The sequence below is a fragment of the Leptodactylus fuscus genome, chromosome 3 (genome assembly GCF_031893055.1).
Source record: "Leptodactylus fuscus isolate aLepFus1 chromosome 3, aLepFus1.hap2, whole genome shotgun sequence".
Lineage (NCBI taxonomy): Eukaryota > Metazoa > Chordata > Amphibia > Anura > Leptodactylidae > Leptodactylus > Leptodactylus fuscus.
The window spans coordinates 227,405,792-227,424,725 of record NC_134267.1 but is presented as its reverse complement, the minus strand read 5'-3'; the positions used below and the strand labels follow the sequence as shown (position 1 = coordinate 227,424,725).

Here is an 18,934-nt window from a genome sequence, read left to right as displayed (position 1 = left end):
TGAGCCCGAGGTCATTGCTGAGGCGTGTGATTGGACCATGAACCCTGGCAAGCCCCATTGGACCAATCACAGACCTCAGTGCTGACATGAGGTGCATGATGTCACCAGAAGAATGTCGGATGCCACAAGGAGGTCCAAAGGAGGGGAGAGAAAACGAGAATAAATGTTTTTAATAATTTTTTACACCTCTCCTGGTCCTCTATCTGAAGATAAATAAATACTGGCCAGGCCAATGAGTTATTAGCTGTGTTGCCAGCCAGACTCCAATATTTAGCAATGATCTGCTGTATTCTTTGGGGTGCCATCGATAAAGTTACCTTTTGTCACTATGTACATGTTATGCCCTGGGTCAGGAGGGTATTTTGTCTCATTGGAGAGATTGCTGAGGCACAGTTTTCGACTTTCCGACTAGATAACCTAATTTGCACATGTAAGCCATCCAATTTATGGTAATATTATGGTGTCGAGCTGCTCACCATAGCCTTGGCTCCTCCCATTAATTTGATACTGTCAGTAATAATGTTCAATAGCTTCAAAAGTGTGGGGTCATCATAGTCAAAGCGGTGACTCAGTAGGATGGAGACGATGATGTTGGCGACGGCAGCATTTAGACTCATGGCGTCATCGAAGGGCTCACCTGGAAGTATAAGAAGACAAAACTCATAAAATATAGTATTTACATGACATTAAAATGTGTGAATTCTCTCAATATATAAAATACATCTTGTTCTCTTGTATGGTGTAAGTGGCCATTACATTCATAGCCAATGGCCAAATATGAAACCTCCTGAAAACCTTTTTACTTGTGCATGGTCTGATAGGCCATAATGCCAGCTAAGTTACTTATGATGTCTCTGAATTTGTATAGACAGAGGGGACAAAGTCTCATCACACGGCACTTGCTCTGCTCTGACTTCTATAAGAGGATCATATGACTCCTGTCATATAATTCACTCTGCATACACACCCTATGTGAAACAACTTTTGTCTGTATCCCCTGCCTCCTGCTTGTGACCGATTGGTTTCTCCTTGTCAGTTCATACAAGCAGGAGGAGTAATAAGAAATGACATCTTATACCATTCTGTATACTGAAACTCTGCACACATCAGATACTAAATATAGGCAGTGTAAGTCTGGGATATTTTGGCAATGTTCACTCATCTCTTACATTACTGCTCTCCTGTAATACTGTAATTTCCTGCACACAGTAGAAATGGTCATGTCAATGCAGGATCTCCTGTGTAGAGAGGTGGTCAATTAGACTTGTGATCACATGACCCAGATTCCAATAATGAAAGGGTCTCTGTTATCCCCTTTGCAAAATGTACAGGGGATGTCAGGACTTTAAAAATGGCACCCATTCAGGATATGTGTGGTAGCCATAGATAATGGGTCTTTGCTGTTTACAGTGTCAGTGATCTGTATCCTGAAGAGTGACCAGGGCAGCTAAAAAGAGACAGTGCACAGGTATCACCATGTTCTGATTGCAGAGATCAGGATATGGAGACAGCTGGGAGGTGTTAGGATGGGGCCCCGCAGGTTTTCCTCTCAAGGCACAGCACCATCAGCGGGTTAATCCAACTCTCGCCCTCGGCGTCGTGCAGTGAGGTGTGTGGAGTCTAAGTCCCATTTTTCCCCTACTGAGCATACTTGGACCTTTTGGAGTCGCTCGGATTCTAAGTCCCATTTTTCCCCTACTGAGCATACTTGGACCTTTTGGAGTCGCTCGGATTCTAAGTCCCATTTTTCCACTATTGAGCATGCTCGGACCTTTTGGAGTTGCTCGGATTCTAAGTCCCATTTTTCCCCTACTAAGCATGCTCGGACCTTTTGGAGTCGCTCGGATTCTAAGTCCCATCTTTCCCCTACTGAGCATGTTCGGTGAGGTCATGGCCACCACCCCTGTGGGCGGGGACTTGCCTTTTTATAGGTAGAGTTGACGCTCGCCGGGTGCTCACACTTTAACTAAACGTCTTAAAGACAGGAGTTCAGGGCTCTGCAAGGCACGTTGCTTGTCTAAGGGCTTCTGAGCAGTAGTTGCTGTTCCATCTCGCGGCGCTGCCAGCAGGGATCTGACGTGGGGCGGCTAGGCCTTGATAGTTACCGGGCTAGTCCGCAGTCTAACCCCATACCCCTGTAGGGGTCTGTGAGTACGCTGTCATCTGTGTATTTAACACTGTAGCTCCAAGTTTTTGTGGAGCATTTTATGTGAGTGACCAGGGGTCCGAGGCCTGTCATTACGGTTCTTTTATTACAGGCTCCCTTATGTAGCCTGTAATAGAAGTCAACTGATTTTACAATATACTGCAATACATAAGTATTGCAGTATATTGTATGGGTGCTCAGACAAAATAAAGGTCATCCTTAGCTGAATGGTGGACCTAAAGGATTATATCTTCTGGTAAGCCAATTGTACCCAGCCCTGCTTTAGCTACTCCTACTAATTCAACAAGAAACACACTCAAAGTATATTGGAACCATTCACCAACCTTTGTACGATCTGAACCTCTCTACCAAACAATTACTTTCTTCAGAAATCTTGTTTTCAATGCTTTCTCTCCCCATCCCAAAATCTCGAAGTGTTGACAGAGTAAACCGTCTCATCAGTCTCCACTGCTCATCGCCAGAAAAAATAACTCCTGTGGATGTTCCATAATGAGGGGAAAAAAATAGACATACAAGATGGTGAGAAAAAAAAAATCCCATTAGGAGATTATTTCAGAAAACCCTGTAGATCAAATAGTGAAAATTCCTCATAGATAGGAAAATTCGGACATGATCAACTAACTATTATTGTAAGAAATCTTAGAAGAAAGTCACAGTGACTTGGGGAGTGAAAATTAGGAAATCTTTTTGCCAATAGATCCAATCAGTGCTGTATCTGATAATAGCTAAGCCTAATCCTTATCCTAAGCTTGGCCTTGTTTGAAACACAGATGTATAAGGTGACATTATTATACCCTGACAATAGAACTGTGTGCCCCATGAATAGCGCAGTGCTCTATGGTGCAATGATCGGAATGGAAGTGGTCCTGATTAGAGATGAGCAAGTACTATTCGATCGAGTAGGTATTACTACGGTATTCGAAATACTCATACTCAATTGAGTACCACTCGCTATTCGAATGGAAAAATTCGATGCAGAACCAACATTGATTGGCCGAATGCTATACAGTCGACCAATCAACGCTGGTTCTTCTCCTACCTTTAGAAGTCTTCTCCGTGCAGCGTCCCCGCATCGTCTTCTGGCTCTGAATTCACTTTGCCAGGCATCGGGCCTGGGCAGAGCCGACTGCGCATGCCCGCGCTACAAGAAAACGGCCGCTTTGACTGTAGGCGGCCATTTTCTTGTAGTGCGGGCATGTGCAGTTGGCTCTGCCCAGGCCCGATGCCTGGCAGAGTGAATTCAGAGCCGGAAGACGCCGCGGGGACGCTGCATGGAGAAGACTTCTCGGAGAATCCAGCCCGACCCTCACTCGTGGACTTGGTAAGTTAAATTTGATCGAATGTTGCCTACCCCTGAAACGAGCATTTTTCCCCCATAGAGTTTAATAGGATTCAATATTCGATTCGAGTAGTCGAATATTGAGGGGCTACTCGAAACGAATATCCAATATCGAATATTTCACTGTTCGCTCATCTCTAGTCCTGATATGCAATTGATGCGTCATTGGATAGAATGGTAGAAAGAGATGTGTACAGAAAACAGCTGTTTTCCCACTTCATCCAGATTGTCATCCCATCGAAACAAGTTTTGCAGTGAGCCAATTTTTGTATGTGAAACACACAAGCTCGACTGGGGAATATTTTTAGAAACAAACAAAAGATCTGGTTAAGTGTTGTAGGGTAAAGGGTTATGTCAACAGAAACATTGGAATGTTCTCTGGAGAAACCTTAGAAAACTTCTCCATCTCTGCCCAAAAGTCATTCCAAAAGGTTTGGGAAGTTGGAAGATATGATAGCTCATAGTCTGATATAGAAGGTAATGCTATCACTCATTCCAAGATGCTAATATTGCTGGATTTTCCTATTCTAATATGGATTTGCATGGATCCATGAAAAACTTGTTGCTGGATTTGATTCACTCTGGGGTCATTGGTCTAATGTTTCGATTCATGGAAGGAAGGGGTCTCTAATAAAGTGGCCATGCAGTGTACAACTTGTAGTTTTTGATTTTTATGTTTTTTTTACAGTATTGGCTGTAAGTCCTACTGAGACATTATACATCCAATATTTCAACTTAACCGTTCTTTATGCTCAAGGTCTAAACCAAAGGCCTTCTAAATTACAGGATAAGTGTCTAGAATAGGACATGGGGTTTCGCAAATCAGGACCAGGGCAAGCAGTTATTCTAGGGCAATTGCTGAACCCCAAAATGAAGCCCCCGCCATAAGAGTTAAAACAAATAAAACAGACAACTAGGGTTGAGCGATCGGGATCGGAAAAGATCAGATTCCGATCGGCGATCGAGTAAATTTCACGATCACGATCGGAATTCCGATTCCGATCTTTTCCGGCGGGATCGAAGTCGGAGGTTATCTCAAAATCGACTCAACCCTATTCATGTATATATCAATAATAGGGCTGATCGGGATCGGAAAAGATTGGATCCCGATCAGCGATCAAACAAATTTCACACTCAGGATCGGCTGGAAATGATTGAAAATCAGATTTTAAAAACAATCCTGAAATCTCAAGATCAGCTCAACCCTACAGACGACCTTTGAAAATAAAAATGAGCATAAAGACATAAATGAAACCCTCAATGAGTGCGGATCTTCTGATCTTTACCTAGTCCTTTCGATACTAACTCAATCACAGGCACTATTGGTCTTCCTGCAAATTCGTCTGCATGATTGACAAGGGCGTCTTTCACTGCATCGTAGCCACATATTATAATAAGCTTCTCTTCTCCAAAATGTATTGTGTACACCGGTCCGTACTTCTCCGAGAGCTGCAAAGTGAAGTTGGGAGAACTATAAGTTATGTAAAGTGTATATAGGGGTGAACCTAACCTCTGCTGCCTGAGACTAACTATAAAAGGGTGCCCCACTCTCCCAAAAATACCAAAGCTGGCAATCTTTGGTTGCATGATTGGGCTTCCCCCCCCATTTACAGATCACAAAATCCCCTTATTTTGCCCCACACAATATAACAGCCCCTTTACTGGCCCATACAGGATATTGTCTTCCTTTGCTGGTCCCAACATATAATATAATCCCCTTTTTTGGCCTCCACACAGTATATAGCCCCTATTTTTACCCCCCATACAGTATATGACCTTCTTTTTTTTAGCCTCCGTATGTATATGGCTCCCTTATTTTAGCCCCCATACAATATATGGCCCCTTTTTTTTTTTTAGCCCCCACATGGTATATTACCCCCTTTTTTTGGTCCCGACACAATATATTTCCTCCACACGGTGATATGTTAAGCCGCTACCTATTGGTACATTGCCAATGGATACAATCTGCATTCATGGCCATATCCATTGGCAATATAGATAGAGAAAATCTTTAAAACTCAGCAAAATTTCTAATTATTTATATTTGCAAAAATATATAACTTGTAATTGTCTACAAATCTAAGTATGGTTATGTTTATGGGACTTCACCTTTGAGGTAGAAGAACACAAAGTCTGCATCAGTCTTCAACCGCCTTCCAACTGAGCTACATAGAAATTATTACTATTATTAATTGTGATTGTAACTTATGCCTTGTTCACATCTGCGTTTGGTAATCCGTTCGGGGAGTCCGCATGGGGACCCCCCCGAATGGAATACCAAACGCACTGGTAAGGGGTGTGCAGTGAAAGCACATGGACCCCATAGACTATAATGGATTCCATGTGCTCTCCGCATGCTGCCCACACCAATCATCAGGACATAAAAGTAGATCACAAAGTACTTTTACTGCCCACATGTTCTGTGCGGACACTGTGTGGAGAGCACACAAATCCCGTTATAGTCTATGTGGTCTGTGTACTTTCACTGCACACCGCTTGCCAATGCGTTTGGTACTCCATTGGGGGGGTCCCCATGCAGACTCTCCGGATTACCAAATGTGAACGAGGCATTAGGACGCTCGAACGGTTCATTTTTAAAGAAACAGTTGCAGGATACATCGTCAGAATAATAATTTTATTATTTCTTTCTTTGCAATACAGAAACAGAGCAGCTCTTCCTGGTTACAAATCTCACATTAGGCACAAACGTTTTGAACACTCCAGGTGGCGCTCATGCTTGAATGTTTCAGAACACACAATGTCTAGGATATACGTAGTACACCAAAAATATTTCTCTGTTGACTTCACAGGGGTCTCTGGGCTACTATTTTCCTCCAACAGCCCCCATGGGCAGAACTTGTAAAACCAAGAACAACTCTAAAATGATTCACAAAAAAAAAGGGGATCACCATCACTGTGGTCTTACTCCAAGGTTCCCTCACTCACCAGCTATCACCATGTTCAGTCCACTAGGTTTCCAGAATGAACAAACCAGGCCAAACTTCAGACCTCAGGGCATCCTTCTATTTATCCTCTATTGTCATAAGTCCCTTCTGGTTTGATGTCTCTCATAACTCCAGTAGACTATCTCCTTCCATACTGACCATTGTCAGGATGACTAGTCACACCAGAGCCCAGTGATAGCCTTCATAGAATTTATCAAGTTGTACATTTCAGCTGCCGAGACCATCTTAGCTCACCACTCCAACATGGCAATGGTTTCCATCATCATCTTCTCCTGATTCTTGAGACCTTTCTTGATCTCCCAAAGCAATATACCAAGTGTCCCCTTATACAGCATACAACCGGCCACACATCACACTCCCCAGACCAGTGCAATAGACAAGTCACTATGTCCCCTGAATCTACGGTGCTTCACACTTAAAAGTCCTGAGAACTACCCATCAGTTGGTCAACTAGGTTCCACATGTAGACTATTTCACTAGACTTCGTGACTTGGGCCACAGCCCTTGTAACCACACACCCCCATCATTGCCATACACAGCATTTTGGTCTCATAAGATGGTAGCCTGACCCCAGCACCCCCATCTTTATTAGCTGACAGCCAAAAAAAAATTAACCATACTTATTGTTAGATACCAAGTGTGATTGTGCCACAGACTACTGTAGACTGCCAGTCAACCAGCTAGAGGAATAGATGTATAAATTACATTACAAATGTACAATGTCACTGGGACATTGTACATGACACCCCTTATATAGTGTCAGTAAATCTTCAGAAACCTATGAGGAATATGTGGTACCTCAGAATATGGTGATTTTTCTCTCGAACGTTTCACTATAGATTAGTCCTTATTACGAACTCACTAAGATTACTGATAAAAGTAAGTAAAGTTTGGCAGAAGGGCTAAGCGAAAAGTGAGCCCGAGCAACTTACAAGTGTCTATGGCAAGTATAAATCAATATAAGTCTATACTTATGAACTGCGGTGAGGAATGAGATAAGGAAGTGGTGTAACTAAGGAGCCCGGAAAGTTCTAGAGAAAAGAAGAGAGTCAACAAAGACATCTTGTCTGAAGAGGATCCTGGGTGACTCCCAGCATGTGCTGCCAAAAATACACAGCCCCAGAGAACAATGACCCGGCAGTATGTAGTCAGACAACTAGTGCCCCAGGAGTGATCAGCCAAAGATATACAGACCAATATGTATGCGTAGACAAAGATACACAGCCCCGGAGAACTGTACCCCGGCAGCGTGTAACCAGCGGAGAACTAGTGCCCCGGGAGTGATCAGCCAAAGATATACAGACCAATCAATATGTAAGTGCAGACAAAGATACACAACCCCAGAGAACTGTACCCAGGCAGTGCATAGCGAGACAACTATTGCCTGAGGGGTGTACAGCCAGAGATACACAGCCCACCAGTATACCGATATCTAAAGCCCCCGCAGTTCACAACCACAGTATTGTACAACCATAAATCCATAACCCCAGCAGTCTACAATTCCAGCAATTTACAGCCCTAAATCCACCAGAGGTGCAACTTAAAGCTGAAAGATCCCAATGGAAATTGGCAACAGGGTCTCTACCCATACCTTCCAACTGTCCCAGATTCAGTGGGACAGTCTAGTCTCAGATTTCGAATCCTGTCCCTCTATCCCGACTCTAACTCATTTGCGTCAACAGTATGTAGCCTGCTTTATCCTTACGGGCCCATGAGACAGAGGCAGAGCCCCTTGGGATTAAACTGTCATACAATCTAAAATATTAACTGGTGAGTTGAATACAATGGTGAAGAAGGAGCCAACTGCCCCCTGCTGCACCACTATGCCCATGTGTGCTCTGGCCCCTGGGAACTGTAGATATGATGCGATGACGTCACTCAGACTCCGGGAGCAGAGACTTCAGAGAAGATCAGCAGGGAATGGGGTAGGTGAGTATTAGGTGTTTTATGTTTGTTACCAGGAGCGGGACTTTAAACTGTGGGGGCAGCTGGACGGGGACTAGGGGAACTAGGGATAGCTTCTTGGGGACATTAAACTATGGCGGCACCAGGAGGATCATATTAGGGTGACAGTAGGGGCATTATACTGTGAGGGGCCACAAAGAGAAATTGATGGGAATGAGCGAAAACAGAAGTGGATCGGGCTAAATTGGCCATATTCTGTCCTTTGAAAGTTGGGAGGTATACCTCTACCTACCTTGTGCCATATAGAATAGTGGTATATCTTATGTTACAAAGGAACCTTCTAGATCCCTTCTGTGACTGCTACTGATGCACCTCATATAGCTATAACCCTGGCCCCAGCAGTATGCAGACAGAGAACTACACCCATAATGGATTGCTGAAGAAGCGAAATGGCCCAGAAGTGTGTGGTCAGGGGGATACAGCCCCAATGGAGTGCAGATAGGAAGCTACAGGCCCAGCAATGTGCAGTCAGGGGGATACAGCCCCACTGGAGTGCCGATAGGAAGCTACAGGCCCACAATGTGCAATCAGGGGGATACAGCCCCACTGGAGTGCAAATAGGAAGCTACAGGCCCAGCAACATCCAGTCAGGGGGATACAGCCCAGAGGGTCTGATCCCAGGAGGTGTCCATTATACTGTTCTACTGACAGGACTGTCCCCATTGGAAACAGACTGTTACAGAGACTGTGGTAGGGTTCAGTCATGATACAGAGACATGTTGCCTTTGTTTATGAGGTTATTGCAGGCTTAGGCTCTGTTAACTGCTCAGGATTTCCTTCAGGATTTCCTCTTTTCTGTTCTGTTATAGATGAGCGTTGCTTTACAGAGTGGCTGCATTGGCCTTGTTTAGTTTGTTCATGCACTTATGTATCTGTAAGTATTAGGCATCTGAAATGTGTCCATGTAGTCCAGGGATGTCGGAGCATGATATTGTATGTGATATTCTATGTGAAGACCTCTGTTTGACTACACCTAGGACTGAGCTGCTGATACATCTTCTGAAATTATGCCCGACATATTAACTCCCTGTTCTTTGTGCAGTCTTGTGTTCTTCTTCTGTTATTTCGGATGTATCCTGCCTCTCTAAATCATTCCCTCTTCTGCTGCTGGTTTACACCCCTAATAACATAGGACAGTAGGATCTTGGGATTTTTTTTTGCTCCCATCTCTCTTAGGCCTGGTTCACATCTGCATTCAATATTCCATTCGGAGAGTCTGTATGGGGCCTACTGAGCATGCTCAGACTTTTTGGAGACGCTCTGAGGCTGTCTCATTCTCTCCCTACTGAGCATGCTCAGACTTTTTGAAGACGCTTTGTGGCTAAGTCCCATTCGGCCCATACTGGGCATGCCCAGTGAGGTTATGGCCACTGCCCTGTGGGCGGGGACTTACCTTTATATGGTATGAGCCGACGCCCGCCGGGTGCTCACACTTTGATTAATAACTTTGAGACAGGAGGTCAGGGCTAGGTTCCTGTGAAAGGCAGGTTGTCAGTTCAGGGATTCTAGGTGGGATTCCTGGGTACTGCCAGTGGAGAACTGATTAGCCTGATTGAGCTGTCCAGTTGTATTGTAGCTCTAAAGCTGTTTGTGGAGCCCTTTGTGTTGCTGACCAGGGGTGACAATTAACCCTTGGCAGCCTTTGTTGCAGCCAGTTCACATTAAAGCTGCACAAATACACTTGCCCAGTGAAGCCAACTGGTGTAAGCCTCCTTGCAGTCTGTTCACATTGGGAGCTGCGCAGACACATTACCCCAGTGAAGTTAACTGGTGAACGTGTGTTGCTCCCTGTTCACACTAGAGCTGCACAGACCTACTGCTGCTCTGCTTAGGCAGACGGCCACCCTCCTAGGGCTTGTGGACCTCGACTGCAGCCACTACCACAGTCAAGCGGTTCTGTCAAATTATAATTTATATATATAGAAAGAACCGTAACAGTTAGACAAGATGGCACTTTATGCAACAGAGAAAGTAAAGTAGGTGCGCACTGCCATGGCTGCCATACAAATATATCTTTGTACCGTGTTAGGCAGTGGATATAAAATATAATACAAATTCACTACACTTTCCCTAAATTCATTTAGAGGCCCAGAGTGAAGCAAGTCATTGTACTCCATAGGACTATCTACAGAGGTCACCTTGTCGTTCTCTCACTTGTTATTACAGCTTCATTACCACCCTCTTTCTTGCACACAAAATTGATGGAGGGAAATGTCCATCGGTATCTTCCTTTGAAAAACATCAATTATCAGTCGTACAATTTTTTGCACCTTCTTTTGGCATGCCCTATTTTAATGCCGCAGCATTCCTTGCACCTAATTTACTAATTCAGCCGATGTGAACAGCACGCTCGCATAGAAATGAATGGACGTAGCCGGCACGCGGGGGGTTAAGCGGCCGGCCGCCATCAAAGCGGAAGTACCAGGTGCATCCGTTCATTTCTATGGAGCGTGCTGTTTGGATCGGCTGATCCGAACAGTACTCGCTCATCTCTACTTCATAAATTTTGTGCAAAATTCATCACATGGAAATTGTTTCCCCAATGTTGATTTTTTTATGCTACCCTTGTGCTGGAGAGCAGTTGCCCCTTTTTGTACCTTTTTAAATAATGCAAAAACAGAGACAAACGATTGCGCACTTTCCCAACATAAATTCCAAGGGATGTGCCTTGTGTAAAGACCTTTAAAATAGTCTCCAACCTATAATAAATCTTGTGTAGCATAACACTTTAAAAAAAGAGGCATTAGTAGAGGAAATAGGCACAAGAAGCTTGATCTATGCCCCCACCCGCATGAGCAGCAACCTATGAATACGGGTGCTTTGGAACCCGCGGGTGCTCTTAACAGCTCATTGCCATACACATGAAATATTCACTCTATCCACAGTATTGTAGCCTGTTGCATCCTTATACGGGCCATGGGACAGAGGCCCCAGAGGACTATACAGTCATAAAAATGGAAATATTACCTCATGTAAAGTTTGATAAGGTTTCTTTGCATCTAGAATGTGCAGATTCCCAATGATCGGCAGTGGTCTAGGTCCAGGGGGCAGATTATGATAAACATTTCTCTTCCGTCCATAGAAGAAAAATAGGGCAACAAAAAAGCATAAAACGATAGACAGAACCAACGTGATGGGATCAGAGACGCTCATGGTGCCAGGAAAGGTTTCTATCAAAAAGACAAACAGTATCAGCAGAAATTCATAGGAAAGAAAGAGAATATGGGGTTAAAAAAATTAAATAAAAAAAGTTCATAAAGTTTATTATTATTTTTTAAAAAAAGGAAAAATCTCCCAAAATTTCAACAAACTTTGCTAAAATCAGAATTCTCTGCAAAACAACAAAAAAAATTATAGTAAATAGCTCATTATGAACTGCTTCACTAACTTCTGAATTTTTTACAAATTTCAAAAATCAAAAATTTCTAAACATTTGTGTCTGGCTATTTTTTAGGCAGGAAAGGTTTTTAATAGAGATGAGCGAGTAGTACTCGATCGAGTAGGTATTCGATCGAATACTACGGTATTCGAAATACTTGTACTTGATCGAGTACCACTCGCTGTTTGAATGTAAAAGTTCGATACAGAACCAGCATTGATTGGCCGAATGCTATAGTCGGCCAATCAACGCTGGTTCTTCTCCTACCTTTAGAAGTCTTCTCTGTGCAGCGTCCCCGCGGAGTCTTCCGGCTCTTCATTCACTCTGCCAGGCATCAGGCCTGGTCAGAGCTGACTGCGCATGTCTGCTTGTAGTGCGGGCATGCACAGTCGGCTCTGCCCAGGCCCGATGCCTGGCAGAGTGAATTCAGAGCTGGAAGACGCCGCGGGGACGCTGCACGGAGAAGACTTCTCGGAGGATCCAGCCCGACCCTCACTCGTGGGCTTGATAAGTATAATTTGATCGAACGTTGCCTACCCCTGAAACGAGCATTTTCCCCCCATAGACTATAATAGGGTTCGATATTCGATTCGAGTAGTCGAATATTGAGGGGCTACTCGAAACTAATATCGAACCTCAAACATTTTACTGTTCGCTCATCTCTAGTTTTTAATTAAAATAATTAACCTTACCCACCCCTCCTGGGCGACGCCGCAGCACCCTGCAGTGTTCCTGTCCTCAGCAGTCACATGGATGGGACACGTGTGATTGTACCGATGTGTCTCACCCCACATGTGACTGATGTTGACCTATCACAGGCTTCAGAGATGATGTGGGGGTGGAGGGGGGGCAGAGTATACGAAACAACCTTTTGCAGCCTATAAAGTGTTGCCCAAACCTAACAAATATGAACGAATCTGAATTTTGTGAAGTTCACTCATCTCTAGTAGTGGGTTTTGCATTCTACCTCTATCACCTCTCGAAAATAATTCTGCAAATATGTGAACCCCCCAAATAAATACCTGAATAATAAATGCAACTCAACTCTCTCAAAAAAAAGCTGTCCTTTGCCAACATAAAGATGACTTTTTTCGTGTTAAATCGTGTTTTTACTTGCACCAAAATATGAAGTGAAACCTGCATTAGTTACAGTAACATAGTACGGTAGAAAAAAGAGATATCCGACAACTACGGGACGGAAGGAAATAAGCATTCTATACTTTGCTACAAGTATCAATGTTTTTGGCTCTAAATCTATTGAAGCTGTCAGATGTGGCCAGTTCCTGGGGTAAGTTCATTGATACTGGCTACAACAATCGCAAAAAGTACAACAAAAATTAAGAAAAGCTACGCCTGTCCCAAATGCGGTATATTATTATTTTTGGTGCATCATGGATTCCATGGTGCTTTACCTCTGAGTTTACATGCAAAGCACAAAAACACATATGATAAGGAGACAGCGGAGACACGGAGGCCAAATTGTACAATAGAATAGACGTTCTCTATAGGGAAGATTTAAAAAAAAATAAGCTTCGAACTGGCACAAAAATGTTGAAAGAGAAATGGAAACATTACAGGTCTTAGAATACATTTCCTATCTATCTATCTATCTATCTATCTCATATCTATCTATCTATCTCATATCTATCTATCTATCTCATATCTATCTCATATCTATCTAAAGTATCTATCTATCTATCTCATATCTATCTATCTATCTCATATCTATCTATCTATCTCATATCTATCTCATATCTATCTAAAGTATCTATCTATCTATCTCATATCTATCTATCTATCTCTCATATCTATCTATCTCATATCTATCTAAAGTATCTATCTAAAGTATCTATCTAAAGTATCTATCTAAAGTATCTATCTATCTATCTATCTATCTATCTATCTATCTATCTATCTATCATCCTTAAGTCCTCCTTACCTTAATTCCTGCCGTGGCGCCACTTCAGTTTCTCTTCTAACCCCCGGTAACGTTAGATACTGTAACAAAGATAGACCTTGTCCTTCTCTTCCTCGAGACTTAGCAGTTCTGCTTCACATTGCCTAACACTGAGACTGTAAACAGATATTTGTAAGTCAGCCAGATACTCAGCCCATAGAGACTGCGCAAGGATTTTTTTTTTTTTTATTAAACGATACAGTAAAATGAATAAAAAAAAACAAACACTCTTTGCAACCTTATTTGTTAACCAGCAGAGGGCAGCTACAAATAAAGTCTCTCCGTCCAGAGGACAACAATACGGGTCACCTAATGTACAATTGATAGATGTATACTGATAGATTATCCTCAAAGCTCCCGGACCCCAGTGCAAAAATATGCACTGGGGCCCCCACTTACCCTGTGCTATCTGTAATACTGAAGATCTGGCATAGCTGATGGTCCCACTCTCAGAACACCCTCACCTTGGCCATTTTTTCTCGCAATGTTTTCAACTTTTTTTGCCCCATTTTTCTGGCATAAAGGCTTAGTGAATGTGTCTCCTTGTTATATATACCTTATTGTTCTCGAGAGAAGTTCCTGCAGTGTACACGGTAGTCCATGGACTTAGACTATCACAATAAGTTAATAATTATGCCCATTAATGAGTCGCATATTCTGTTACCAAGACAAACAAAAAAGTAAAAAAATAAGTGTAAAGTTCACAGATATAAAAGTGAGGATAACGGGTAAAGGTTCACAATGTCTGCTCTGTATAGGATGTGACGTATAAGTGAATAAATCAGGGCTCCAGGACTCCAACTCCTCTCTTTTACCACATCTTGAATCCAACTCCGATTCCTTCAGAAATGGTTGACAACCCTGGTCATTCAGGAGCCGCAGAGATCCTCTATTTCACTAAGGGTGGGTTCACACCTGCGCTCATCGTCCAATCTGGCCAGTTTCCATCTTCTGCTCCGCGAAACTGGACAGGAGACGGAAACCTAGTGGTCAGTTTTCAAACCCATTCACTTGAATTGGTTTGCAAAGGTGATCACCCAGGTCTTCTGCCTGTCCACGGGGAAACCATTTTTTTTAGCCGGACATGCAGGACTTTGCGTCTGGTTGAAAAAAAAAAAAAAAAAAACGGTTTCCCCATGGACAGGCAGAAGCTGCACACGGGCTGTCACCTGAATGAATGGGTTTGAAAACGGACTGCCGAGTTTCCGTCTCTTGTCCAGTTTTGCAAGGCAGAAGACGGAAATCGGCCATATTGCACAAACTAGATGGCGAGCGCAGGTGTTAACCCGCCCCAATTCACCAGTGATTGATTTCTATGGGAGTAAATATGTAACAAGGGGGTGATTTATCAACATTGACCGCCACCACCGCAACACAGCACCCATAGGGAGAGAGACAGAATTTGCACCAATTTTATGGCAAGCTGCATGTTACGGTTCTGTGTATTAATAAAAAAATAATATTTTTAAACAACAGTTACCTCTAGTCTGCAAGACACTGCAGCGAGGTCCACAGGCCCAATGGTGGGCGGCTGAGTGTCTGAATAGTGCCCTACCAGTTAAACTGCACTGGCAGACACGAGACGCAGTACTAAATGTGTACAGGCTGCAGGAAAGCCCTGCCTGTTAACTTCACTGGACAGGTGCTCAGTACAGCTGAAACAGCGAACAAGGCTGCCAAGGGTTAACTCACCCCAGGTCAGCAACTAAACATTCTCCTGCAAACAGCCAGGCGAGTATGGAAGTTTGACAGTAAAGAGGCCATCTTAAGAGTCCAGGCCTGCTGCCAGTCCACCGGCTGGTACAGAGACCACTGCACCGAGCCGTAGTATGGAGCTGCCACTTCAGGACTTACAGGTTCTAAACTACAGAGCAGGCAGAGGCAGAGGAAACCCCAACCAGAGGCCTAGTCTAACACCTGCCTGAAAACTGGAGCCTTTCCCTGTAGTACTGTCATGAACAAACTTCAGTATTTCTGATTCGACGGGCGGGCGTCGGCTCACACTTTTTAAAGGGGAATCCCCGCCCAACACGGCGGTGGCCATGACCTCACTGCTCATGGTCAGTAGGCAAGAAGTGGCACTTAGCCTGTGAGCGACTCCAATAGGTCTGAGCATGCTCAGTAGGCCGAAATCTGGACTTACACTCCAGACACCTCACTACATGAGGCTGAGGGCAAGGGTTAGATTGACCCGCAGGTGGTGCTGTGCGCTGAGAGTGGACCCTGCGGGACCCAATCCTAACACTACACACCATATCATAAAATAAGCTCATTCTCCAGGGTCCAAGTAATGTGAAATCTATACCAGCTCCTTTATTGCACCATAATAATTCTGATGGGGCCAATAGTCCTGCCCCAAACACTCCCATTTCAGGAGAGGGTTTAAAGATGGCGGCCACCATAGCGACCAGGTCTCTGCTGTATCGCGGCATGTCTGTACGGTGGTTTTAACCACAAAGTGGCAATGGGATTCGCTTGAAACCCATCCACTTTGCCTGTACTGTAAAACACCTTGGGCAAATTGTGGCCCCGGCCTTAAAGTTGCAGACCAGCTCCTGCATGGTGATATCTTGGGAGACAACCTGTTCTTCTGACAGCCTGGAACCTTATGAAGGCTCCCAGTCTTGTCATCGCAGCATTACTATTGCAGCTGGTCTATGGGACTTGCAATCAAATGATTACTTGTTCATGCCCCCTAGGGGGCTAATAAAATAGTAGCACATATAAAAATAATAAAAAGTTCAAATCACCCCCTTTCCTTAGAATACATATAATAGTTACAAACACTGTACACGAAAATATATGAGTCACGGGTGTCAGAATAGGGTGAGTTTTGCAAAATTTTTGTTTTTCTTTTTTTAAAGGGTTAAAATGTAAATAAATCCATATAACCTTGATATCCCCAGAATTGAACGGAAACTTAGAATACAGGTCACATGTCATTTTGGGTGAAGAATGAACATCATAAAAACGAAGCCCATAAGAAAGTCACACAAATGCACTATTTCTTCAAATTCACCACATTTGGAATTTTTTTCCAGCTTCCCAATATATTGTGCAGAATAATAAATGAAATCATTACGAAGTACAGTTTTTCCCGTAAACATTGAGCCCTCATATGGCTGTGAATGGAAAAATTAAAATGTTATGGGGTTTGGAAGGGGTGGATTCAAAAACGAAAATCAAAAAACGTCACCTGCGAGAAGGGGTTAAAAAGTAGCAATTTAGTGCAAAAATTCTGACTTGCGAAAAATTCATGGCTTGCATTTCAGTTTTCAGGTGAACTGTCAGCCCTTTGAAAAAACATAATACTTAGGGTGGGTTCACATCTGCGCCTGGTCTCCGCTTTGTGGATTTACGTCTTCTGCCGACAGGAGATGGATACCCAGCATTCAGTGTCCGCCTGTGAGCGTCTTCTGGTCTCCGCGGCGAAACCGTGGCTACTGAGGGAGAAGCTGAACCTTGGTGGTGTGGACCATCACCTGTCCAACTGGATCCTAGACTACCTGACAAACCGCCCTCAGTATGTGAGAGCGCGGGACTGTGTATCTGACACTGTGATCTGTAGTACGGGGGCACCACAAGGTACAGTTCTTGCCCCATTTCTCTTCACACTGTACACTGCTGAGTTTAGGCACAACTCATCCAGCTGTTACTTACAGAAGTACTCCGATGACTCTGCTATAGTCGGCCTTATCACTGATGGCGAAGATAGGGAATACAGAGACTTAAACCGGGACTTTGTTGACTGGTGCCAGCAGAACCACCTCAGGATTAATGCTGGGAAGACCAAGGAGATGGTGGCGGACTTTAGTAAACGGAAAAGTGATCCGACCCCGGTGGAGATCCAAGGGACATGTATTGAGATAGTCAGGACCTATAAGTATCTGGGTGTGCTCCTCAATAATAAACTAGACTGGGCTGATCACCTGGAGGCGCTGCACAGAAAGGGCCACAGCAGACTCTACCTGCTCAGGAGGCTGAGGGCCTTCGGAGTCCAGGGGCCACTTCTTAGGGCCTTTTTCAACTCTGCTTGCTTCAGCCATCTTTTTCGGTGTGGCCTGCTGGGGGAGCAGTATATCAACCAGGGACAGAAATAGACTTGACAGGCTGATCAGGAGGGCCAGCTCTGTCCTGGGGAGCCCCTTGGACCCAGTACAGGTGGTGGGTGACAGAAGGATACTGTCTGTGGTGATCTCCATGTGGGAGAACAAATCCCACCCCATGTATGGGACCTTGATGGCACTTGGCAGCACTGTAAGTGACCGACTGCTTCACCCCAAGTGTGAGAAGGAGCGCTATCGCAAGTCCTTCCTTCCAACCGCGACCAGGCTGTATAATCTACATCAGACCAAGCGAAGACACTCCGCACAGAGAACTAATGATTATGACGATGAAGTCTTCCTTCTTTCTTTCTTCTCCTCCTTAGCTGCTATAGACTCCTAGTATATCTTCTCTTCTTAGCATGTGTGTGTCTACGTCTGTATATTACTGTGTATTATCCTGTATCTGTATTACTATGCTGCTGTAACATGCTGAAATTTCCCCACTGTGGGACTATTAAAGGATTATCTTATCTTATCTTTAACTGGACACAAAGTCCTGCATGTCTGACTTTGTGTTCGGTTAAAAAAAAAACAGTTTCGTCGCGGAGAGGCAGAAGACGCTCACGGGCGGACACTTGGCAAACCCATTCAACTAAATGGGTTTGAAACTGTTTGCCAGTTTCCATCTCCTGTCCAGTTTCTTAGGCAGAAGACGGAAACCTGAAAGCGGAGACTGGGCGCAGGTGTGAACCCTCCCTTAAATCTAAATGCTGCCCTTTTTCAATATAATATATTCAACACGCCTATTACAGTACGTTCTAGCTCACCCTACATATCTTTACTCCAGATCTTCATTCCCTTAATTAAAATTTTTTGCATCTGATATTTTCATGAGCAGGCAGGAACGTTGCAAAGGAATCACAAGTCTTGTGCAAATTATGTAACCACACCCTGAAATTCCTGTCCATGTGGTTGCATAACAGGTCGATTTGGGCGACATCCAAGATATAGCTAAAAACAAATTACTCTCTTTCATTGCCCTGGGGATCTTGCAATACAGCTCATGGAGCTACTGTTATATACTTGGATTACCTGAGTTTATTCTCTCCCATCAA

The 18,934-nt window shown here is 43.9% G+C and overlaps 1 protein-coding gene across 3 annotated transcripts in view; it reads right to left on the bottom strand.

Annotated features, from left to right (window-relative positions):
- The window catches only part of LOC142198287 (cytochrome P450 2K6-like), a 33,536-nt gene extending 19,308 nt beyond the window's left edge, over positions 1 to 14,228 (bottom strand). The window contains exons 1-6 of one of the 3 annotated variants that reach the window (XM_075269256.1): positions 14,173 to 14,228; positions 13,756 to 13,889; positions 11,405 to 11,607; positions 4,793 to 4,955; positions 2,491 to 2,640; positions 477 to 637 (exon numbers count right to left, since the gene is read on the bottom strand). In XM_075269256.1, the coding sequence (XP_075125357.1) occupies positions 477 to 637; positions 2,491 to 2,640; positions 4,793 to 4,955; positions 11,405 to 11,590 (660 nt within the window). In that variant the 5' untranslated portion in view covers positions 11,591 to 11,607; positions 13,756 to 13,889; positions 14,173 to 14,228. Of the gene's footprint in view, positions 1 to 476; positions 638 to 2,490; positions 2,641 to 4,792; positions 4,956 to 11,404; positions 11,608 to 12,508; positions 12,554 to 13,755; positions 13,890 to 14,172 lie in introns of those variants that run through there. The other 2 variants (XM_075269258.1, XM_075269257.1) reach the window with 2 other exon arrangements.
- Between the last annotated feature and the right edge of the window lie 4,706 nt (positions 14,229 to 18,934).